A 26,071-nucleotide genomic window follows, 5' to 3' on the forward strand; every position below is an offset into this window, starting at 1 on the left:
TCCTTGTGTTTCTCAGAAGATTTGAAAAGATCCAGGAGAGAGATTTGGGCTGGCATTTTCCGCAGTTGGTTTACCACGTTGAATTCACTCGTTTTTATCACTGCCAAAAATTGCTTTGCGTCTTCTTCGGTCACTGCTTTTTTCTCAATTCCTCCGGCAGGCGCATAGCAGCGACCTGATCGGGTGATAGCATCCACTTCATCCGTTTTTTAATCCCACGGGACCGCCTTAGTATTGAAATCCGGAGGGGCTTCAATGATTATGACCCCTTCTTCTTCCAGGGGTGGCAGCTCGATTACAACTTGCGTCATATCCTCCCTTATAACCTGGATTGCTGAGAATTCTTCAGTTGCGAGATCAATTATCACTGGCTCGACATCCTCCACCTCCTGATCACTAGCATAATCTTCATCAGAGAAGTATATCACGACCGGTGTTGTCATGGCGACTAATCCCTGTCCCATATCAGCACTCCCAATTACCCCCATGCTCATCATTCTGCGAACATAGTCTAATTTTTCTTCCATCGTCACATCCTTTCCTCCTTCGTGGTGTCCAGCTAGCTGAAGAGTTTCGTATAGCCTTGGGATGTTCACCATGAAGGTTTGTTTGCTAACGTTCGCTTTTTCGAACACCACATTTACGCCCTCGGCATGGTCGGGCAAAGGATTTTGCTTCACATTGGGTCGCGCTCTCTCGAACGATAGAATTCCCTTGTCCAACAAGTTTTGAATCTTGATCTTTAGTGCAAAGCAATTGTCCGTGTCATGCCCCCTTTCCCCCCGGTGGTATTCGCATGTCTTGGTCATGTCAAACCCAGGGAATCTTGGAGGATTGTCCCTAGGTACTTCTTTGGCTACCATCCTCCTCTCAATGAGCATGGGCAATAACTTTGACAAGGATTTTGGCAGCGGGGAGAATTCCCTATAAGGAAATCTCTTATTTCGATCATGCCCTTGGGGCGCATGCCCTTGTACAATTGATGGCTTTTGTGGGGGTGCTGAGAAAGACTTAGACGGCTCTTGGACAAATGCGACTTCGACAGCGGTTTCCTTGCTCTTCTTTATTGGGAATCCTCTGCTCTTCCCTGCGGGTATTCTCCCGTTGACAATCGCCCATTCTACCCCTTCGCCCACTTCCACCAGTTGGGAAAATGTTTGACATCCAGAAGTTAACATTCCGTGAAAATACTCAGGTGGCAGGGTTTTCAGAAAAAGTTGCCTCATCTCCCTCTCGATCAGCGGGGGCTTTACTTGTGATGCCATCGTTCTCCGTCTTTGAGCGAATGCCTTGAAAGGTTCATTCCTTCTCTTTTCTAGCCGAACCAAGTCTTCTCTCGTGGGGATGATTTCAGAGTTGAACCTGTACTGCTGAAGGAACTCTTCGGCCAGATCTTCCCATGCTGTGATCGTCTCAACATCCAGCGCAATGAACCATGACAAGGCAGGGCCAATCAAGCTATCTTGGAAGGTCTGGATGAGGAGTGGTATGTTGTCGGAATAACGAGCCATTTTTCTCAAGTAATACTTGAGATGAGTCTTAGGGCAACCGGTGCCATCATATTTCATGCTAAATTCCGGTTCCTTGAAGGTTTCAGGGACTTTCACTTTAGCGTATGGAGATAACTTATCAACCCCTCGCATCTCGTACCCTTGAAGAACACAGAGTCGTTCCTCCATCTTGGCTAGGCGCCTTGCGCTTTCCTCATCGAGGCGGGAGATAGTCTCCTCCCTTGGAACAGGGTCCAGATTTACAATGATCGGTGTGACAGAAGGGGAATCTGATGCTGTCCCTTTTTCAGGAGGATCCGTGGCATGTGGATCAATGGCTAACGGGGAAGTATGCCCTGACGAGGTAGGGACAGAAGCCTCGGTGGCATGTGCAGGCGGAGAATCCTGGAGTTTCTGACTTATTTCGGCCATCATGGCGGTAAGTTGGGCCAGTTGGTTTTCCATGTTGGTCATGCGCGCATTGGCTTCTTCGCTTTCCATTCTAACTTTTGCACGGGTTCGGATCGGGGATCTCCTTTTAGCCGTCTCGGTTATCTTGGTGGAACGGATGCACTAGCTAAAGCCCGGTTGTGACGGCTACAGGAAAAAGCTCCTCATTCTCGATTTCACTCTCCGTGCGTTGATTGAGCTCGAATTGACAAATACGGACGGTTCGTAATCACCTGAATCATAAATAAGCAAACATACATAAGCACATGATTCATATAGAATACCGGTCCATGACAATGGTCTAGCCGCTTTCATTCATTAAAATGTTCTTAATTGAGTAACACTCCTAAACTTGAAAAGTGAACTAAAATTGAAAACTCAAAGCTCCTAAACATCAAGCTAATAAAACAAAATAAGATAAAATGAGAATCCTAAAAACGGAATGACTAAACCCAAAACGACAAACTCAATCTATCCTACTCCTCTTGATCTATATGCGAATGGGAAGCCAATGCTCGACGCAACTGCCTATTCTCCTTGGCGACACGCTTCAAGCTTTCTTCGGCCTTCTATGTCTTCCTCTTGAGATAGTTGATTTCTGCTTGGCACGTTGGCTTCTTGGTCACGTCCGGGATCTTTGGGAGAAACTCGGTCGGGATCTTATGCCGACGGATGTATCAGGCTGTGGCATAATAAGTCTTTTCTTTCCCTTCGAGCTCGTCTTCAGGCCAATTTAACTTATGAGTATGGCAGGCGAGCCAAGCCTGTTCAGCATGGCGAAGCTCCCTTTTGTAATCTCCTCCCTTTCTGGTGAATCGGACTTGTAGCGAATCTGGCTTGAGAGGAGGTGGTAGATCCTGGACGACCCGATATTGGCGGGCCACTCGGAGCGGGTAGTAGGAAGTGATGCCGGTGATTCCCAGCAATGGGATTGGTTCATTATTGCCATAAGAGAGACGTCCCTCACGAAGTCGGAACCACTTAGCTTGCCATAGGAAAATCTTGGTTTTCGGATTTTTCAACAAATTTACCCATTCTGAGAAAGAAAGATTCGGAGTTCGATCCTGATGATTCTTAAATGCCTCAATAGGGTGATTAGACTCACTAATGTCGTTGATATTCATGCGAATACCAAATTCACTTGTATGAGAGAAAAACCAGATTTGTAAAAGCTCGACAGGAGCACGGAAAACTTTTTCTTCATTTTCTTTAAATCGGGTGAGTGATAAAAATATTTGAGCCAAGATAGTATTGACAAAGCTAACTCCACCACATACTTGTTTGACCACCCATGCAACGGAAGGATCAATAGAATTCTTGTGAAAGGGAAAAATTATGAACCCGAAGAAAGCTAGAATGAAGATCTTACCTTTTAAAAGGGTCTCAGCATTTGCAAAACACTGACCTAAGAAAGAAAGTGGGCATGCATGGCAGTTTTCTTTTAACACCCTTCCGATTTGATTCTTGTTCATCCTAAGAAAGTCAGACAAAATTGATTCCGATTCAGACCCGAGGGGTGGATCGATTAACTCCAAATCCAAAGGTTTTCCTATGGCAATGCTATATTCTTCCAAAGTCGGAGTCAACTCATGCTTATGGAATATGAACGTGGACGTTTGGGGACACCAAAAATGGGCTATTGCTTGCATGACCCCACTTTGGATGTCGATGTCGAGAAGAGGCAAAAGGCGACCAAGTTTGTTTTCCACATAGGCTCGGCCCTCACGATCCAACTGATCCCACCAATGCTTGAGCTCGGCCTTCGGAGTAGGAACGAATCGAATGTCGGATCTTCCCATTGCATATAGACCAAGACTCGACCAACCTAACTGTCATGGACCAGCCAAAGCATAAAAGTAAGTAAATTGCAAAGGAAAATGGTAGGAAACTTACTTCACCAAACAATTATGACAACCACATGGACATACGCATGAAGCGTGTGGCTCGACTTCTATTCTAAACGGCTTAACAAATTGGAGCTACGAGGGTGGAATGACTAGTCGCGGCCTCGCGTACTAAGCCAAGTCCTCGCGACTCCGGCTCAGTCGGGAATGATACCTCAATGCGACGCGGCCTCGCGGGCAAAGGTAAACATTCTCGACACCAAGAAAGAAGCTTTCGGGATTGAGTTGGGCAACCTCTACTACGCGGCCTCGCGGTCGAAGTCGTATCCAACTCAATACCATCCTAAACATTCCTAGTGCGGCCCAGGACCGACGGCGGGTTGTGTGTGTGCCATAGTGTAGTGCTAACGCAACAAAGGCATACACAACGATTCATATGCAATCACCACTTCAAAAATGCAAAATAAACATTCATTCCAAAACCCCCAAACCTGCAAAACAAAGGTTAACAATCATCTATTCCCTTATAACTCCCAACTGCATGAACATTCACATTAAGGACATAATTGAACAAGATAAACGGCCTAAGTCCACTAAAAATTTTATCAAGTCCCCAGCGGAGTCGCCAAGCTGTCGCGACCTCCCCGAGCCGGCCCTACCGCTTACGTGGTTTGGCTAATGGATAACTAAGTTAAACCTAGCTCGAGCTCTCCCAAGCCCATACCAATTCGCGACTTAAGTTTAAGTTGTTAACATGCAAATCAATTTCATCTAGGAGTCGCCACTAATCGATTCTTGGTGGGTCGATTAGACACCCAAGTAAAGCACGGGAGAAATACTTTACTTCTACGAACCAGAGATTCAATGGGTACGGAGACTTGATTACACTAATTGACTAATTAGTGCCCCTTCGGTACCTAATCTTGCTCAATTCACCACCTGACATGCTCACACTAATTGGGAGTCTCAAAATTCCATTCCTAACTAGGCCAAAGAAAGCAACAGTCAACGCTTAGGCCTAACTTGCATAATCAACTACGTGCGAGGTTAAATCAAACGCACAATTCGAAGTGTGTGAACCAAGCAACGTGCAATCGAACACGACACTAATCACACCATAGTCTAAATAAAAATTTTTTTTTTTTGAAAAAAAAAAATTTCGAAATTCAAAAAAAAAAATTAATACTTTTTTAATAATTTTTTTAATGCTTTTTTTTTAAATAATTCTTACTATAAAAATAACATAAAATCGGATCCGGGTCGGATCTCCACATCCGACCCGGATCGGGACCGACCCGGGCGCACCGGCCCGGGTCCACGACCGGACCGGGTTCATTTGTTGAGCCCGGTCTGGTAAATAAACAAATAAAGAAAGAACAAGGGGCCCAGCCCGAAATTTTTTTAGAAAAATAAAAGCCCAGCCCACTATAAATAAAGAAACTAACAACACTTCAGCCCAAATTCGGATTTTGGCCCACCCGCGAAAGGCCCAAGACCTAATAAAACACTAAAGGCCGCACACTAAATAAAACCCTACCCGGTCAGACCCGCGACCCGACCCAGATTTGTGTTGCCCTACCTGATTCGCCCGTGCGCCAGACCCGGTTCGCGACCCGACTTGCGGCCGCCGCCCGGGGCCTCGCCCTCGCCGTCGCGCACGCCGCGTCCAACCATCTTGCCTTCGCCGACCAGCCGGAACGCCGGCTCCCTCCAAGACCCAGCCTCCGTTGCTGGGATTTCCGGCCTGGCGGCCGAGCCCGTGCTCGGCCGTCGTTCGACATGCCCCGACCTCCGCGGTCGGGGCTTTCTACTGTGCGACCGAGCCCTTGCTCGGCCGCGCCTCGACCCCCGCTCAAGTCGCTGCCCCGACGAGGGGCCGAGCGGCTGTGAACCAGCCAGATCCTGACAAGGGACTGGCTGTTCGCTCCCTTTCGTGGCCACGCCAGGACCATCGTGGCGACCGGCGACACGCCGGGACCGACCGACGCCCCCAAAACCGAAGCGAAACAAAGCCAGACTCAAAGGTTGGTTAGGGCATATCATCGAACACATTGCGGACGTCGACGAAAACGAGGGATTTAAGCTCAATCGAGACTCAAACACGTCCGAAATTCACACACAACAAACCCAGGGAAGCAGGACCGAGCACGAGGTGTCACTGGCCGAAACTCGCGCAAGCCGGACGGCCGCGAGCTCCGGCCAGTGACCCCCCAAAAAACAGAGTAAAAACGAAAGCAAAGGAGGCGGCCACGGTCCCTACCCGACTCGGCGGTGGCGAATGGAGGGCGAACGCGGTGGATCGGGCTGCACCCGCGCGCCTCGCACACCCACGAACCGGGATCCTCGGGAGACCGACCCCGAATCGAACCCAAACCGAAACAAAACACCGGCGAGCGCACGAGACCGAGACCTACCGTGACAGAGGGCTCGTCGGCCGCGGCTGAGGTGCGACGGTCACCGACCGGGGACCGTTCGCCTTCGATCTCGCACTCCGGACTCTCTCTCCCGCTAGCTCTCTCTCTCTCGGCTCTCTCTCGGCTCCCTTCCCCCCGCTCGCAGTTCTCTCCTCGTATTTAAGGACGGCCAGGGGCGCGGACCCGGCCGGCAGGCGCGCATGGCCCCTGCCACCGCCAGCCTGCCGTGGCCGGCCTGCCTTCGACCCGAAGATCGCGCCGGCGTCCTCCGCGCCCCTCTGGCTTTTGCGTTCTGTGGCCTCTGCCCTGTTCCGGTCTTCTCCCTCGTACACTTCAGAAGGTTGACTGGGGGGGGGAGATGGACAGGCGCGGGCTGGGTCGAGAGAAAGAGGGCCGGCCCGCGTGGAAAAATAAAAAGGGAGGAGAAAATGGGCCGCGTAAAAATAAAAAGGAGAGGGAAAAACGAATAGGCCGACGAACCCGGCCCGGAAATCGTTTTTTTTTCTTTTTTTTTTTTAAAAATTTTGTGTCCTAATAGGCCCTATTAATGTAAATGTGCCTAATGTCTATATGCCATGGGATTTAATAAAAGTATTTTTGGCTTAGGGGTTAAAAATTAAACCCTAATTTTTATGCGATAAAGCCCTAAATGATTTGGGTAAAATTTAGGTGTCAACACCAATTTGAGGACAAAAAATAAACTTTTTTTTAAAGAAAGATGTACAGCACATAAAGAAAGTGCATATAAAATGTATAAAAAGGTAAAATTGCCACCATTAGATGTTAAATAGAAGATAAAAAACATGCTTCTTTACTGTGAAAAATTGATGAAAGAACTACAACAAATGAAAATAAAAAAAAAAAAGAAAAATTTTAAGAGACTCGAAATTGACACATCAGTTAAGAATGAATTGAAATGATATGATTTTAATAATTTAGCATCTTCTAATTGATTTTAATTGTATTGTCTTCATTGACTTTTATGAAGCTGAAATTACATGGATAGGCAATATTTTGATATGACCGGCTTCAAGTTCCGGGCTACGTTTGCCACTTCGTGGGTGGCCCCTTACAAGTTACAATTTGTATGTAGATAGATTGGACAATTTTATGCATTTGTGGGCATTAACTAAACTGAATATTCATATATGTATCTCATATAAAATCATCTGAAACTTTATCAGTTTTTTTTTTATCAAATAAGAATTTATATGGTCTAAAAAACCATATTTTAGATCCTTATGTGTGTGTGTGTGTCCACAAATGAAAGTACAACATTACATTTTGAAACTTTTTGCAATAAAAACAGATCTTAGGTAACTCAAGTGTATTAATTCATGCCTAGTAATCGTGTCTATATCATTTTTAGTAAATAACATATTACAAATAGGTCAACCAAAACACAACCAATTGTTAATGTTAGAAAAAAAAAAAAAACTAGAACATGGTGCACTTAAGAAGTAGGCTACACTTAACATAATTGTACCCGTATTGAGTCGGTCCAACCCGAACATGATCTGATCCATTTGAACGGCTTTTTTGAGATAAAACTTAGCTTTATGTACTTTATTTGTGAGTGCTTAATTGGATTATTTATGAGAATCAAATGATTTTAAGAAAAAAAATCAAGAAATATATGAACTCACTCCCATTTATTTATTTTCCATGCCTTACTAAAGTATGATATTTATTAGTACCATTATTGGCGCATCATCAAGTTGCCAAAGAAAAAGGAAATAAAACTAAATTAATTAAATTAAATATATGTCAATATACTATTGAGGTTAAAAAGTGTTGTTTTTTTATTACACGGATAAGAGGGAGTCAATTTCTTGGTTCTCCATATTCAACCTGAGGTCCCCAACACGAATCTTTTTGAAGAATTTTGTCAAAAAGGTCGAGACAGTCGTGTCATCAACGCGATTTACTATCCCAAACTTGCAAATATTTACCCTACGGTGCTCAAGTCGTGCTAGAAATTGTCATCCAGCAACTCATTTCCTAGATTAAGTCTTATGGAAGCTTCAACCTTTTGCCTTTACGTTACAATTATATTTTGCAGCCTTTGTTCTCTTTTCGACTTCAGAAGAAATACAACTTTCGCTGATTCTTGATATATGAATGACTTAATCTATGACGAATTGACACAACAACGTCTTCTGCTTGGACAATGATGTGATGAACTAACCAAAATGTCCAGTGCACTCATTATCCAGTGGCGGGTACGGGGTCACCATCCAAAAGGCTCATGAAACTTTGAGTGGTTCTGATAAGACATTAGGGGCCGATACATCCAGAACACATTGATTTCGATGGTTTATCGTTGGATGCAGAAATGAAACGTTCTCATTAATGGCGTTGGGATTGCAGCTGGGCTTTGTTCTCGCTTATCCAGTTGAGAAGGTGAACTAGACTGACCCGATCATCGAAATCAACTAAAATTACTCTTGTGGGGTCTTTTTATTCAGTAATTAATGCAAAATAAGAACCTATTAAAGAAGCCCTGTTCTATCTTCCAATTTTTTTTTTTTTTCATTTGCGATTTGAGATGCAGTAAAGTCCAGAGCTATTTCTCCAGAAATCCCTCCTGAACTGATCAATAAGTCAACAATGGCCGACAATACAGCGAAACTGTGAAATACTACTGTCTCGTCTTCTTCATTTAATTCCCTCCTGGCCACTGTTGCCTCCCCAAGTCACTAGCAGATGAGGATTTCTGGCCACTATGTTTCTACTTTAGGTGTTATGGTATGCACTCCACACCCTGTCACTGAATGTTCTGCTTGCGTGTTTGCCAAGTCCGACGTTTCATTGCCGTCCCGAAATACTGTGCAACAAAGCTGCGGACTGCCCTCCAAAAAAGTCCTCTTAAGATGGCAGCCCATCGCCATGATCTTACAATACGTATTGCCGACTAGGTACACGGCGCCCATCAAGTGTGGGGTGGCTCAAAATATTCTTGCAAAGGTGAATTGGTTGGAGAGTAGGTTATCATTGACAGAGCTTTCGGCATGAAACTTGCACGAGATCATTTATATTTTGTTTTCTGATGAGAAAGTATTTTAAGTAGATAAAGCTTGCAGTGCAACAAAAGAGACTTGTGTAGTCAAGAATATTTGCCACTAAGGCTCCGTTCGTTTGGCGGAAAATATTCTCCCGGAAAATATTTTCCGGGTTTTCCGGTGTTCGGGAGGCGGAAAACGTTTTCCGTGGGAAAATATTTTCCTTCCCCCCCTCACAAAATAGCCTAAGTCTACGGAAAATGACTTCCGCTTCTTCAAAAACGAAAATCATTTTCCGGAGCTTCTTCTTCTTCTTCTTCACTAAGGTCGCCGGCCGCCGCCGCGGTCGCCGGCCGCGCGCCGCCGGTCCGCGCCCGCCACGCCGCCGCCGCGCGGCCGCGCGCCGCCGCGTCGCGCCGCCCGCGCCGCCGCGCGCCGCCGCCGCCGGCCGCCGCTCCGCCGGCCGCTGGCCGCCGCCGCCGCGCCGCGTCGCCGGACGCCGCCGCGCCGTTGGCCGCCGCCGCCCGGTCGCCGGACGCGGACGTTGGCCGTGGTCGCCGCCGCCGGACACTGCCGCCGGCCGCCGCCGGTCGCCGGCAAAAAATATTTTCCAAAACTTTTTCATATCGATCGCCGAACACCGGAAAATTATGTTCCGGGAAAATATTTTCCAGGAAAATGACTTTCGGGAAAATATTTTCCAAAAGGAGAATATTTTCCGCCAAACGAACGGAACCTAAAAGTAAGCTTCTTTTCCTCCAAAAATTTTAGATGCACATAAAATAATTACCTAGGATGCCGCCATTTCTAAATTTATACAGAAACGAAATTGGGGCAATACGGGTATCAGCTTCTAATGCCAGTGACTGATTAGCATCAGATATACTCACTTTGGAAAAGCAAATACAAATGCCTTCATAACATTATTTAGAGGTAGATGTACTTGCCTCTAAAATGGGTCTTAGCTAGGCCTTGGTTAGCTTAATTAGGGCCCGGGAGAGGATCGGTGTCAGAAAGGCCCAATTGCGATATGAATTGTAGGATTCAGGAGCTCCATCCACTTCATCAAACAATTGTTTTACATGTAGGGTCAATGATCCTAAATCTACAATGTCTTTAATTGTTGAATGTGAGAAAATGCAGCGAAAAATACTAATCCGTGAAAATGCGGCGTAAGTTTTTCATTTTGTTTAGGGGTCAAACGAATTATCTAATCCCAATTTTTCTAAAATGTGAAAGATGACCTTCAAGCCAAAAAATTCAGATGCCGTCAGGACTGAATATATAATATAATTCCAATGATGATAAATTTAAAAGGTAAAGTTTATTAGTTGAGTATCAATTATGCGGCAAAACTATGCTTCGTGTCTTGCCACATGATATTTGCGGAAATAAAGTTAAGTGTCTTGTGACTACAATAGTACTATGTGAAAAGTGTTAACACTTGATTTTTCTCCAACAAGTCCTTTAGAGTAAAACTTGAGACTCGAGAATCCTGATCACGACAAGACCCGTTTTTCAGCCAAAGAGTCTTTTTAGTGTCTTTCAAGTGCCACTCATTTCATTTGTACTTAGATATCGTTTTCTTAATAAGTCAAAGGTTGAGTTTTTGGTCAAACCAAAAAAATCAACTCTTGGTCAACATTTCATAAAATTTGTGAAAATCATAAAGACGTCAATTTTATCCTTTCATGCATAGTTGTCTCCAATCTTCGTACCTTTAATTTTCTTGTCATTTACTTTCCTATCCAAATCAACAAATGACCCTTCACAATCTTTATTGATTCATATCAATTTACCTATAATCTTGAAAGGTATTTCATCATTTTTGTTGAAACGTCTCTTTTACACGTTTGGTTTGGTTGGACGCCTTTTGTTGATTCGAAGAGACTATGATGGCAAGAACCAGATATCAACAAGAGTCCAACAATGCTGCTCACAACAATAATCCATTACCACAAACTAGTAATGAGGCAGTCGCACATTTTGATACTTCATTTGCTTGGAGAGCGGCAGAAGATAATTGACGCGAGGAAGTCGATCTTCCAATGCATCACACTAATGAGCAGTTGAAGGAGGTTGCACCAAATCCCAACATGATGTAAACCTTGAGAAGAATTTTTTAAGAGCACCAAAATGATATGGCCAACTACATCGTGAGTCATATGTCCGATTGAATGATACCCTCACGAGGCCATGATTGTTCAACTGGTATATCCCTAGTCTTTCTCCATTTAATGATGCTAATAATATGGATCAAACTAGTCCAAGTCCCTATAAGAAATATGCAAAGGCTTGAATCTTCTAATCAAGGTCAGAATAATGGAAATAATAAAGCTAAGGTTGGTCAAAATAATGAAAAGGTAACAATAATTTGGCAAATCAAACTAGTCAATTGGCTGGTCAATTGTCAAATGTTGAAAATGTAAGGCTAGTGGCTCCATTGGTACCACCCTATGTGAATATTCATGTTGGTTCTAACATGTCGATTAACGTAAATAGGAAAGAACACTACAAGTGCATAACTTTTGTATGGCACTAATTTTGGTGCCCAAACTTTTTTCTGGATTACTTAAGTGCCACTTACAAAAAAAAAACTTTCATTTAAGTGCCAACTCCGATTGGGGATGGTAGAAATCCGACGTGGAAATATTATATCATTTTTCAGATTGACGTGGCTCTCTAACGGCCCGATTCGACCTTTGTGTCCCAAGCAACGTCATTGAGCATGGTTTGCCCCAATTTAAAACCCTAATTAGACCAAATCCCCTCTTCTTCAACTCCAAGTCAAAATTTGGCAATTTGGGCCAAAATTTCGAGGTGGATCTTGCAATGGAGAGTAGGAGCATGACAAGTGGCTCATTTCGTGTTTCAAGAATGAATGAATGAATGAAGGCTCAGACGAGAATGGCAAGCTCTTGAAGAGTGCAAATAAAAGCTTCTAAAACAGGGCCTCTTGGTTCCTCTTCTCCGACATGGACTCTATCCGAAACTGGAGCTTCTATAGCCATCGTTGGAATACGAAGTAAATGTTTGGGGGCTCTAGGAAGGAACGAATGAAGGCTTGAACTAGAAGAGTAAGTTCTTGTGCGATGGAGATGGCAAGGCAAAAAATAGAGCCTTTCGGTCATAGCTCTCCATGGGAAACAACAATGGTTGCCGGCTGTCTTGTGGCCCCATCGGAGGTAGCGTCAGAGCTGAAAGATGGTTAATTGGTGAGAAGGGGTGTCATGGCTATGATGCATGAAAGGAGATGAAGCGGAATTTCCAAGTTGGCTTTTCTTTTTCATCGACACGTACTATATATATAATTAAAAAAAAAAAGCCAAGTTGAATAAACATTTAATTACAAATGCCACATAGAACTTTTGGTAGGAATTTTTTTGTCGGAGACATATAAATGATCATTTTTCTTTGATAGGGAACTTAAGGATTCGATGAAAAGTTTTGGCATTAAAATGAACGCCGTACGAAATTTATGACTCTTGTAGTATTTTTTTTCCCAAGTAAATAATATGGTAAGACTAGTATCACCTCCTAGGGGGCAAAATGGCCAACCAAATCCACACTTAAACCCTGCATAGTTTGCTAAAGAAGTTCAACAACAATTAAGGTTAAACAGGGGCGTTAACATACCTATTTATAGGAAACCACATCCTAAATGGGTTGATAATCAGCCTTTCTAATAGGTTTCAAAATCACTAACTTTGCCTTTTACTAGCGAAGATGAGCAATCAACCATCGAACAAATTGTTCGATTTATAGCCCACTTTGGGGGAAGAAGGAACAAATGAGTTTTTAAGACTTGAGTTATTTTCTGTCTTTGTCCAAAACTACTTTTATTTGATACACTAATTTACCTCCTAAATCAATGTGTGACTAGATAGAGATGAAAAGACAATTCCATTCGCAAATTTATTAAATGATACTTGAAGTATTGGTTGTTGATTTGTCTAAACTTTGTCAATATAATAGTGATTCAATTGATCAATTTATTGCTTGATTTAAGAAGGCTCGAAATAGATGTCTCGCTTTGCTCTCTAAAAAAGAATTCATGAATCCGGCTTTCGATGAATTAAAATTCAATTTAGAGAAAAATTCGAAGGGCAAGACTTGCCAATTTATTTCAATTGGAGACAAGAGTGTCTAAATATGAGCAATTGTTAAAAACAGGAAAAAAAAAAAAGAGATAAAGGACACATGAATACTTTACACAAAACATGGCTCTAATGAAAAATTATGAGTCAGAGTATGAATCTCGACCGAATGAAAACATTGACATAAATTTGGCGAAAATGGTGCTCAACAACCCTTACTTTTGTCGATCCTTAAAGCTTGCCTAAATAAAATAAAAAATAATAGTTAGGGCTAAAGACACTCAAGTTTACTCATTTGACATTCAAAGTTGGACAAAATATTCGATTAACTTTTAAAACATGGGCTGATAAAATTAAGAAAAGGCTAAGTTATCCCGATTAAAAAAGATTTAGTGAAAAAAAATATATTGCAAGTGACACCATTCATGGAGCCATAACACAATTAATTGTATTGTTTCTAAGAAAACAATTTAATCTCAGAGAAAAAGAATTCACGAATCTGACTTTCGATGAATTGAAATTCAATTTAGAGAAACATTCGAAGGGCAAGACTTGCCAATAGGAGACAAGAATGTCTAAATATGAGCAATTGTTAAAAATAAGAGAAAAAACACGTGAATACTTTTCGCAAAGCATGACTCTAATGGAAAATTATCAGTCAGAGTATGAATCTGAACCGTATGAAAACATAGATATAAATTTGGTGAAAAATGGTGCTCAACAAGCCTTAAGTTTGTTGATCGTTAAAGCTTGCCAAAATAAAAGAAAAAAAATAATAGTTAGGGCTAAAGACACTCAAGTTTACTTATTTGACATTCAAAGTTGGACGAAATATTTGATTTACTCTTATAACATGGGCCGACAAAATTATCAAAAAGCCAAGTTATCCAGAGTAAGAAAGATTTAGTAAACAAAAAAATATTGCAAGTGGCACCATTTATGGAGCCATAACACAATTAATTGTATTGTTTTTAAGAAAACAATTTAATTTCAAAGAAAAAGAATTCACGTATCTAGCTTTCGACGAATTGAAATTCAATTTTAGAGAAAAATTCGAAAGGCAAGGCTTGCCGATTTATTTCAATTGAAGACAAGAGTATCTAAATATGAGCAATTGTTAAAAAAAATTAAACATGTGAATACTTTATGCAAAGCATGACTGATGGAAAATTATGAGTCAGAGTATGAATATGAACCGACTGATAACATTGATATAAAATATGGCGAAAATGGTGCTCAACAAGCCTTACGTTTGTTGATCCTTAAAGCTTGCCAAAATAAAAGAAAAAACAATAATAGCTAAGGCTAAAAAAACTCAAGTTTACTCATTTAACATTGAAAGTTGGACGAAATCTTTGACTTACTCTTAAAATATGGCCTGATAAAATTTATAAAAGGCCAAGTTATCACGAGTAAAGAAGATTTAGTAAACAAAAAATATTGCAAGTGACACCGTTTGTCACACCCCAAACCCACGAGCGCGCCAACATCCTTCCATGGTCGTTTAGTTGCGACGTCCTAGGACACGTCACCGACTCAACCATTTTATGTTTCAAATAAACGCATGTGGAAGTGTACTCAAAAACCCCAACAACAATCAGCAAAGTGGGATAGCAAGGAAAACACTTTGAGATACGAAACAACAAAGCCATTTTATAAACTTTTCGTTAACCTCAGGAAGATTCATAAATACAAGCCTTATCACAAAGCTACTTCCTAGCATACCACATATACAAAAAGGGATTGAGTGATCGGGTTAACCTAACTCCTCTAACCAAAAAGGGGGTAGTAAAAAAGGTGAGGCATTCCAAAACCCATCACCAAAGCTAGCCGTATCCGGGAGGAGGCTCCAGGTCGGACTCCATGTCATCTGGATCGATCTCCGGATCAAAAATGGCTCCATCCGGAGGGTCGAAGTTCATCGAATCCCAAACTTCTTCTCCAACCCCACTGTCGGTGGGGGAGGGGAGGGGAGGGGTCCGTCAAAACCTCTAATCGACCAAACAGCTCATCTCCTTTTCTTATGAACCACACCAGAAATTCGTGCGGTTTTCACATTGCTAATCCCTCATCAACCCAGACAGTTGTCAAATGCTTATGATAAGCTTTATCCGGTCTCACCGGATACTCTACCACAATCATGCCCATATCCATCAGCACCCCAAACCGTGTAGGAGGTCAATTCATAACCGGGGGTGTAAAAACTGTTAACAAATAACAATGAGAATAACTCAGTAAGTAAACTCCCTAAACCTCGTTTAGGAAAATACGTTGCCTCTGGATCTCCCTAAACATGCAATTCTAGCATCGATGGCAATTCAATAGCAACCGGTCCTCGCTTCGCATTAACTACGCACAAGTTCAAGCAAATCAAACCCGGATGAACAACAAGCCGTCTAGCAACCACAGGCATCATTACCTTACCTTGGTACACACACCCTATACAATATAACTCAGTACATGCCACAGCAATACAATCATGCGTGTTCCAATTATTACAACCTCACAAGCCACGACACAACCCGTGTAAAACGCATCAGGTTGGCAGTCTTCCGGCATGACCAGGTATCGTCCTACCCCATCGGGCATGGCAACATCCCACATTAAACGCATCAGGATGGCATTCCATAAGGAGCATCGGTCCAGGCTCTACCGCGACTCGGCATCCGGACACTCTCTGGGCATCCGATAAATCGGGCATTGTCCCGCGTAAAATGCTTCAGGACGGGCTCAATCCCCGCGTAGAACGCATCAAGGTATTATGTGATCACATGAGCACAACCACCACATAATTCATTATCATCTCCGCAGTTAGTCAAATGCAAACGTGATTCGTGCTCACACAACAAAGTATTGCAACTTTCACGCGTAAAAATGCAGTAATAAATTCATATGTGATCACATACACATAATGAACCCATCAAACTTTGCAAGCTTCCATCTTCCAACACCTTTGCCTCATTCAACTCACGAAAATGGACATTTAAACCCGGCATCTCGAGGTTTTCACTTATATGTCCATAAAACCCTTGTAAAAAATTTGCAAATAAGGTTTATAAAATGAGCAACCAATTTCCATAGTATAACAAGCTCCAAAGCACATAAAGCATGCATAGCTCATCCTTACACACATGAAGAATTAAACCTTATCATATGATAACCTATCACCATATAAGACAAGTGTGCATGATAAGTTATCACTCAATTTAAGATAAGCTATCAACCAACTCATGATAAGCTACCAACTAATCCACCTATAATCACCCTAATCAGCCCCTAAACCAAGTCCATTAACAACCTATTATACTAACCAAGGTTTAGAGAGTAACTTACACTTAAACCAAAGAAAAACTAATCAACGGCGGCGGCGAACAGCCACGGTGGTGAACGGCCGTGGTGGCGAAGCGATGGACGGCGGTCATGGCGATGGACGGCAGTGACGGTGGCTAGTGGCAACGATGATGGTGGCTGGTGGTGGTCGACCGAACAAGGGAATGAGAGAGTGCAAAGGAGAGAGTGAAAGAAAGACCAAAGTGAGGAAGAGAGAGAAAAGTTTCTACCAAGACACACCCAAAGATGGATGGTTAAGATCACTTCTTGCCCAACAAACCAAGATCAATTACTAGGATTGAATATTGTAAAACAAGCTTCACAAATATCCAAAGGTAAAAGTAGAATAAAGATAAGATGAGAGGGGCAATTTGGTAAATTTAGTCCTTGACACTATTCACGGCACTATTCACACAGGCTTGGGCTTGGGCCAACAAACTTGGGCTTGGGCTTGAACGGGCCCAATCGAAAGAGAAATGGGCTTGAAAGGCTTAATAGGCTTACAAATGGGCGAAGCCCATTTTCTTTGTCTTCATGGCCTAATTTCCTTGTGGCTTCTCAATTCCAATCCGAATTTCACTTTTTCAAGAATTTCAAGCAAACCGATAAACATATGGTTTAATGAGGCGACGTCCAATAGATTAATCTAGAAATTCTTGAAAGTTCGATACCCAAATTCGAATTCTAATTCATAGTTAAAATCGATCAATTGTGACTTTAGTATATCTCAAACTAACGGACGGCCTTTAGGAGTTCAATATCAACCCACGTTTAAGTTTTCTCGAGTCATGGGTGATCTCGGTTGTCATATAATTGCGAGAATCAATCGCTAGTTCCGAAGTACATGATTATTAAAAATTAGTTTAGGGTCGTTCGCAATCCATACAATAGTCAGGCAAAATCACCCGCAATCCGATTGTATACTATTGGCGAATCATTCTATAAACATTCCTTGATCGATCTATAATGGTTCAAAATTGTCCCTCGTCAATCCTTATGGTCGAATTATCAATCCATGGTCGAGTTCTCAGGTCATGCGTACTTAATTCCTCAATAGCCTTTCCCTATTGGTTAGTCCTATCATGAGTGATCAATTCAAAGTGAAATTTAACTAACAGTACATCGATGAAATAATCATTTCATATATCTAAAAAAGGGTCGAATTTCAGGATGTCACACCGTTCATGGAGCCATAGCACAATTAATTGTTTTGTTTTCAAGAAAATAATTGAAGAAGTAATTTGGCAGGGAAAAATCAAATTTGTCGATGATAATGGGGCATGACTCTTGATTATCTAACTTAAAAAGAATCAAATAATCGATAAATCATTCAATTCTTTTAAAATGGGGCATATGTTCATAAAAAAAAAAGGTTAATAACTTGAAAAACCCCTAACCGATACATTTATAACAAATTTACCCGAAACTAATTTTTTGACCACCAAAAATCTCAAATTGGTACACATGTAACAAATTTATCTCAAACTAAATTTTCGATCACCAAAAACTCCAAACTGGTACATTTGTGATAAATTTACCCTCCGTTAAATTGGATTAATATCACGAAAAATCACAAACTTGTACACTTGTGACAAACGGAGGATAAAACCCCAAACGGGTACACCCGTCAACTGCCACTTGTCATTGAACTAAAAAATTTAATGGTAAAATTTAACGAAAACTAACAAAGAGTAAAATTATCATAGGTGTACCCATTTAGAGATTTTTTTGGTAAAAAAATTAGTTTATGGTAAATTTGTTACATGTGTACCAATTTGGTATTTTTCGTGGTATTAACTCTAAAAAAATGACTAACTTTTAGTTATTATTGACAAGTAACAAACTAAGTCGACACAGACAGTTTAGTCAGAACAATGACAATTGGAAGAATCGAGTGATTGAAAAAAAAAAGTTATGGCACTCAAGTGAGCGTCCTACGAAAATTATGGCACTCAAGTGATAAAAAAAAGTTATGACACTCAAGTAAGCCTCTTATGAAAATTATGACACTTATAACGTCCTTTTCTTTACGGAAGATTTGCTATAGATTTACATTCTGTTTTTCTAATATTTAGTGTATCTCTTATTATTAGTTAGGATTTACTTTTGCTTTTAGTTAGCAAAATATTTAGTATATCTTTTATAATTAGTTAGAGATATTTGGTAGATCTTTACTTTCTCTTTCCTGTTAAGCAATATGTTGTATAAATATTTGTATTGTACGTTGAGCGATACAAGCAAATTACGAGTTTTCACACATCTGAATTCAAACATATGCTCTTATTTTAGAAAGGTTTGGCCAAAATAGATAAAGCAAAAAAAGAAGTTTTGCTTGATTAATGCAAACGGATCACTGAATGCGCGGCCCATCACATGCAATCACAATGCCAAGATTGATGGAAGATACCAACAGTGGCCGTCCGACCGTCCGCCCGTCCCATATTTTCACAGATGGGGATAGAGAAGATGGATATGGCGTGATGCGTTGGGTCTGCTCAGGCCAACCACTTCGAGTAATCCCTCAAAAAGCTGGACGTCGTTTCTGTAACAGCTGTATATGCATGTCGTTTTGGGGGAATTTCTGTTGTCTCTGAGCCCGTGGCTTTTTGCGCTTTTTGGGGTTTGTTGTCGTTTCAATACCTCAAATCTGTTGTTGCCATCTCTTCTTCTATTCTCCCTGTAACATTACTATTGGTTCCCCTTCTTTTCCCAGCAAAACAAAAAGGGGACAAAAAACACCGCTGGTCCTCTTTCTTCTGTCGTTTAGATTGGGATCTACAGTGCTTCTTCCCCCAAGATTTGAAACTAATCTCACTTTGCTCCCTTATGTTTTGTTTTCCCCGATTGAATGCCAAGACTGATGTGAATGGATTTGTACTAATGCATCCCAATTTTGACCACTGTTCAGAAGGCGAAACGTGTTTTTCTTTGTTCCGAATTAATACACAAAGTTTGCCGGATCCAACGAATAAAACTCAACGTGTGAGCGGATCATTAACATGCGATCTTCTGGCCACTCGCCAACAAATCCCATTACTTGTCATCGACAGCAACTATTTGGGGTAAATTCCAGTGCTTTTATTTCGTAAAGATGGGGATGGAATAGAACCAAATTATAAGAAACCTTGAGATGCCTCAAATTTCACGGGCATGTTTACTGGCATTATTGGGAACATCTTTAGTTGCAAGTGACAATGGGCTCAGAAAAAGATGCCGAGACACAGGGCTTCCATATGGAGGGGGGTCCTTTTCCGAGTCCCTTTTCTAGCGTCCTGCTATTCTCATTTGTCCTTCCACGTTATATCAATTCAGAAAGAAAGGAGGAGGAGATTTTATATTATTTGTGTCAATCAATCCCTGACCATTTCTTGTAGCAAAGTCCTTTCTTTTCAACTCCATATTTTCTTTTTCTTATTTTTCTTTTTTGTCTCAATTTGTCTCCCGGAGTTTGAATTTGTACACTCCTCTGTTTCCTCCGTTCCTTCCTTCTTATCTATTCCTTTTCCGTTCTTGTAGCTGGTTATAGCTAATTTCTTCTTCCTCAGTCGCCCCCATTTGATATTGTCTAACTCTCTCTCTCTCACTCTCTCTCTCTAAAATGGGTTCTGGCATTTATGGCATTCCTAGCCAAAGAGTTCTTTCTTTTACCATTTTCATTCTAATCACCTACTTGATGGGCTCTTCTCTCTGGGAATTCAGAACTGAAGGTAATGGTTAAACCTTAAACTGAAGTTGAAAATCCAATAGTTTTTCACTGTTGTGCTCCACTTTTTTACTACACTTGGTTCGACTTTGAAGAAGAAAAATCTCTCACTCTGTCTCTCTCCATCTCTTTTGTGCTTTTCTTTCGTTTCTTTTCCAGGTAAAGCCATTCTTAAGCACACTGACTCTTCCAAGGTAAGCAAATCCAAGTGAAATCTCTCTCTCTCTCTCTCTGTGAGTGTTTTCTGTGTGTTTGCATGTGTGTGGACAATAACATTTGTGGTGTTGTGTTTTGAGGTACAGGCAATGAGTGAATCAAAGGCAAGTGTGAGGAGAATTCAGATAGGCTCGGCACCACCAAGATGTGAGAGGAAGTGCAGCTCATGTGGGCACTGCGAGGCCATCCAAGTGCCTGCAAATCCTCAGGACGAGAGTGGCAACACCTCCACAGTCTTCACGGTGGACTACTACTCAAGAGGTGATGAGAGCTCCAACTACAAGCCCATGAGTTGGAAGTGCAAGTGTGGCAAGTTCATTTTCAATCCTTGACCATCATATTTAATAGGGTGCTCTTAACATTTTCTTTTGACTTTTTGTTAATTTCCTCTTCTTCTACTTCTTTTATTGTGGGGGTAAAACCCATTTTTGAGATTGTTGTACATGAATTATGTATGAAACTGATTAGTGATTGCTTCCCCAGCGTAGATTAGTCTCTGAGATTTAATGATTGATGAACATCTCTAGTCAATTTTGGTTGTTTTTATGAATTGCTTACCATAAGATTTCTTTCAACTTGATCCAGGGAGCAGCTACGTAAAATTTATCCATTTTTGCTGACTTACTAGCTTCTTCATTTCAAAAGGAAAACCATGTTCTAATTTGTTAACAGAATTAAAAAGAGAAAGGAAGGAAAATAAAATTTTCTAGTTCTCTTTAAAGGCTGCCAAAGAGACAAGGCGAAACCATGGTAGAATCCATGTTTTTCTCAGCATAAAGAGATCCAGCTGTTGTGTCACGAACCATAATATTCAGCTTTGAGAAACTTTGAAATAACTTCAAAAGACGTAAAATCAATCTTAATTTACTTAATTAGGTTCCTGCAATTTTAGTTGGAGGAAACTTGCTCCAATTAAGCATCCTATCGATGGTTTATAACGATGGACATCATTCGCATTTATTTCTTGTTAAGTTCACATGTGGGTTATATCGACATTTGTAGACACCAAGTAGAAGTTTAGTTAAAGGAAATTTCGTTCAAAACATGGAAATAAGGAAAAATAAAACCCAACCAAATAATGTAAGAACTTTTCTTTAGCTAATGAACCCAGAATTTCTAAAGATGAAGTTGACCTTACTTTCACAATCACACTTAGAAATTAGGTTAGGTTATTTTCACGAGTTTTTTTTGGGCTAATACATACCCTTTTTAGGTTGATTGACCAAATCAGCTTTCAATTTTGTATTGATATCTAGTAACACATTTTTAGGCACTAGTTATCCATGAGTGACTACTTTCTTATCTCGGTTCACTTAAAAATTTTCTTTCTCAAGAGATTAGTTTACTTCTTCCTTTGAAAAGGTAAAAAAAAAAATCCATAGAATGTGCACCTAGCTAGATTTTTTACTTTTTTGTAAATTTTAAACCATAAAGATTAACAAGATATGATAAAGAAGGGAAAAAATCGAGACTACAATTATTGTTCTAAGATGAATAAAGTCATTAGTATTGTTCACAATCCCACAATTCCAAATGATAACATATAAGAAGGATTTTTTTCTATGAAGAGATATGAGTTCGAATATAAAGAAAAGTTGTAACTAGATTTGGCCCTCATCAAAATCACATAAAGCCTAACAAAAACACAAATGAATGATATCTTAACAACTCAAACCATCAACATTATATATAGGGATGATCGGTTCCAGAAGGGCGAGCACTAAGGGCCGGTTCCACATAATGGGAACCAGGAACCGCCTACTAGTTCTATGGACTCACTTGGGAACCAGACCAGAAACCGGACCACCAATCCGATATGGTTCCTAGGTGGGTCCATGAAACCGATATACTTGGAATGCAAAACTTCTTCTCTCGTATAGCTATACAATCACTTGCATAGATAATAACCACAGTTCAAAAGAATACTCAGGCCATCTATTTTCTCAACTCTCCAAACAAATTTCAAAATCCCAAGAGAAAAGAGAACGCTACCTACCTACTATAGCAAAACTAGAAAATCAAAACCGACTTCAAGAGTCATTTCAATTTCTAGGACTCCAAGAGTAATTTTCTTTTGTTAAGCAAAATCCCTCCATAAATTGAGGTGTAATCCCAATTGTACGTGTCAACACATAAATTTTGACAATCCATTTAAACATTTATTGCATTGAAAATTAGGGTCCGACCCCGACCCCGACCCCTAAACAAAAATATTCTATTAATTTGCATGTAGTTATTAGGAGCATTTTGCATTTTATAGCATATAGTTAAACTCATAAAATTGCATTGGACTAGCGGTAAATGGTTTCGAACTTAATTGGATCATTTAGACTGAGCCCAAGGAAAAGACAAAATTTGGCCAGGCTATGGGAGTTAAATGGCCGAAAGTTCATGAATAAAAGGGGGGGTTACGAGCTTTAATTAGATTGGGTTTAACCCATAAAGATTAGAATTAACAAAAGGCTTTAAGTCTAATTTTAATAAGTCCATAAAGATTAAGCCTTTTGTTATTAAAAAGCCCAATAGACCTAGGTTAATACTATATAAACACATTAGGTCTTAGACATTGAGAGGTTGGCAAATTTGAGAATTGAGAGCACACATGAGAAAAAATACAAGAGAGAGGAAGGGCAAGAAAAGACAAAAAGAAATTCCCGGACCCAATTAGGAAATAAGATCTCCAAATTAGGTAATTATCCGATCTAATTTTGAATTCACTATTTTATTGCTTAATTTGGACTAACGTGATCTTTTGAGAAAATTGAGGCATTATCCCATTAGGAGATTTCGTTTGCAAAAAAATCATTATAATCATTAATTTGAGTCCCCGGATCATTTTTTTATTATTATTAATTTGATTTTATCTTGAATCCTAGTGGGTGCCAAGATCACGATAATCGTTAATTTAAGCTGCGAGACGTCGGATTATTTTTCGATTATCTTGATCTTTTGTTTTGTATTGCGATCAATACGTTGATGTGTGTTCGATATATTTCATGTTTCACTTTGATAAAATTTCGTATCTTAGAAAAATACAAAAAGATTACGCCTCATGTTAAATTAGGATAGTTTTTCTAGATAAAATTGCATGTTAGATATTATCTAATAGTTTAAGATAAGTTTCCAAGTTAAAAAAGATTTATTCCAATTTATTTCCTAGTTTGAATTGGATGATATCTCACTTTAGATAGTTTCTTTTAATTAATAATTAATTTCAAATTTTAATATTAAAAATCCTAAAAAAGCATGTGCATGTCATGTAGGAAAGGTTGCCATGTCAATAATGCCATGACATCGTGCCACTTCATCATGCTTGCCGCGTCATTGTGCCATGTCATCACATATGCCACGTCATTGTCATGTCATCATTCATGCCATGTCATCAATTTCTTGTCATCTATGCCATGTCATTCAGTAATTGCATGTTTAAGATAGATCATTTTAATTGTCATTAGAATTAGGACATGTAGTCATAATATAGAATTTGCATCGCATGCTTTGCAAATAGCTTAGTCTTCATAAATAAAAGAAAAACCGAACGAAAGAGAATTAATTAAATTTGTCAATTAGTTCGTAGAAATCATGTTTGGCTAGGCATAGCATGTTCAGGTAAATAAGTTTCAGATATTCGGGAAATTAATTGATATGCTTTGCTTGCAATGAGGTCCCTATTCTAGCATTTTATTTATTGCTTTTGATTATTGAGTGTTATTTTAATTAATTACACACCCGCATGATTATCCCTTTGCATGTTAATGGATATGTTTAATATTAATCTAACTTGCTTGCAAGATTCTGACCAAAAAAATAGTTGCTTGCAAAATATTTTTTGGAAATAAAAGACAAAATGTACCGAAACGCTTGAGTTTAATATAACATAATCAAGTCTCAATATCCATAATCTCTTATTTGTGGAAGTAAAGCGTGCTCCGACACTTTACTTGGGTTTCTAATCAACCCACCAATAACTGATTAGTGGCGACTCAAAAGTAAAATTATATTGCATGTTGAAATTGAACATAAGTTGCGAATTGATATGGACTTGGGAGAGCCATAATAAGATGTAAGCTTAGTAATCTATTAGTCAAACCATAGGTGATTCACCCGAGGGTAGGTCACGACAATACGCATACAAGACTTGAATTTGATTAATATAAGAGATTTTCCTCAAGTGAGCGAATTTCTATCCTGGTTCTTTATCCAGTTCTTTGAGGGTAAACTAAGAAATCTTTTATTATTGACCGGTGGATTTCTTTTAGGCCTTGGTAGTGAACTACTCCTACACCGAAGTCTTTTATTCTTACCTGGTGCTATTTCTGTAGGCGTTGAGATGAACTTCATCTATCCTAATATTTATCACTGACGCGCGGTGCGTCCCTTTGCCTTAATGATGATCATTACCATAAAAAATCCTATTATCACTTAAAATACCTTCCCAATCACGCTCACGCATCATCTTTGGTATCAAAGCCACTCCTTGAAAGCCCACCTTTTGACACTTAAACCTTGGGGCTGGGTCCCTTGGTGGTAACTCGAGGCTACATCCTCAAGATTGCTCGGGACTGTTCTGCGAGGTCGCGGAATCCTAAAGAGGGGGAAGATGATGCGGGCAAAATCTCACATCGGGCAACTAAAAAGATATTTTGAGGCTTATAGTGGGTTGAGTTTCCTCTCCGGACAAGCTAGCTTTTCGAGAAGAGTTCTTTCATCCTTTGTAATGCATCTCTTATAATGTATAATGATGAAAAAGGAACATACGAGTGTTCGCAGACAAGAAAGAAAAGGAGGAGAAGAAATGAAAGGAATATGTCAACTCAAGCATTTGGCCTGTACAAATACTCTCGCTCTCTCATAGCTTGGTGTGTGATTGTCTCCTTCGTCATCGGATTGCCTGAGGGTTTTCATTGGAAGTGGCGGCGACCGTTGCCGGCCCTCAATAAAAATAAAGAATAATAATAAAAATAAAGAAAACAAAAAACAAAAAAAAAAAAATAAAAATTTATTTAAATACTATTTAAATTGTCCACATCAATGACGATCATGACATTTAGGACGATTGGCGTCTGCGTCAACAATTTCCGGCCTAAATTGGTTAGATGGACTGAATTAGTACCAATGTGAAAAATTTTAGAACTAAATTGGTCCAACTAGAAGGTTTATGACTCAATTGTTACCGATCCAATATTTTTATGACTTTTTTTTGTACTATTCCCCTTCGCCCTAGGTATGGGTTGTGTCTAGCGCATCGGCTTCCTCTCAACAAAAACTGATGCCAGAAGCACCTAAGGGTGCGTTTGGCAACCATTCTGCTCTCGGAAACTGATTCTACTCAGAAATTCTTTTTGATTCCGTACCCGAGAACAATTTCTAAGCATTTAAAGGCATTTGGTAACTGCCCAAAATTTATATTCTTAAAATAGAAAAAGAATATAAATGTGTTTGGTAACTGCACAAAATTTCTTTTTATTAATAATATTTTAAATTTTTTAATATTTATTTCTCTTTTTTTTTTCCCCCTTCCCTTT

The 26,071-nt window shown here is 40.2% G+C and overlaps 2 protein-coding genes across 2 annotated transcripts; one reads left to right on the top strand and one right to left on the bottom strand.

Annotated features, from left to right (window-relative positions):
• Positions 1-209: 209 nt before the first annotated feature.
• LOC130135599 (uncharacterized) lies at positions 210-1,964 on the bottom strand. The gene has a single exon (XM_056305136.1). It carries the CDS (start codon positions 1,962-1,964, stop codon positions 210-212), a length of 1,755 nt encoding a protein of 584 aa, XP_056161111.1.
• A 17,904-nt stretch (positions 1,965-19,868) lies between these two features.
• Positions 19,869-20,911, top strand: LOC115676945 (EPIDERMAL PATTERNING FACTOR-like protein 2). Its single transcript, XM_030599984.2, has 3 exons — positions 19,869-20,334; positions 20,490-20,524; positions 20,633-20,911. Exons 1-3 carry the CDS (start codon positions 20,226-20,228, stop codon positions 20,876-20,878), a joined length of 390 nt encoding a protein of 129 aa, XP_030455844.1. The 5' UTR covers positions 19,869-20,225; the 3' UTR covers positions 20,879-20,911.
• Positions 20,912-26,071: the final 5,160 nt, after the last annotated feature.

Source organism: Syzygium oleosum, unplaced genomic scaffold (genome assembly GCF_021117445.2).
Source record: "Syzygium oleosum isolate NSW1041296 unplaced genomic scaffold, Sole_v2.1 Sole_v2.35, whole genome shotgun sequence".
NCBI classification, from domain to species: domain Eukaryota; kingdom Viridiplantae; phylum Streptophyta; class Magnoliopsida; order Myrtales; family Myrtaceae; genus Syzygium; species Syzygium oleosum.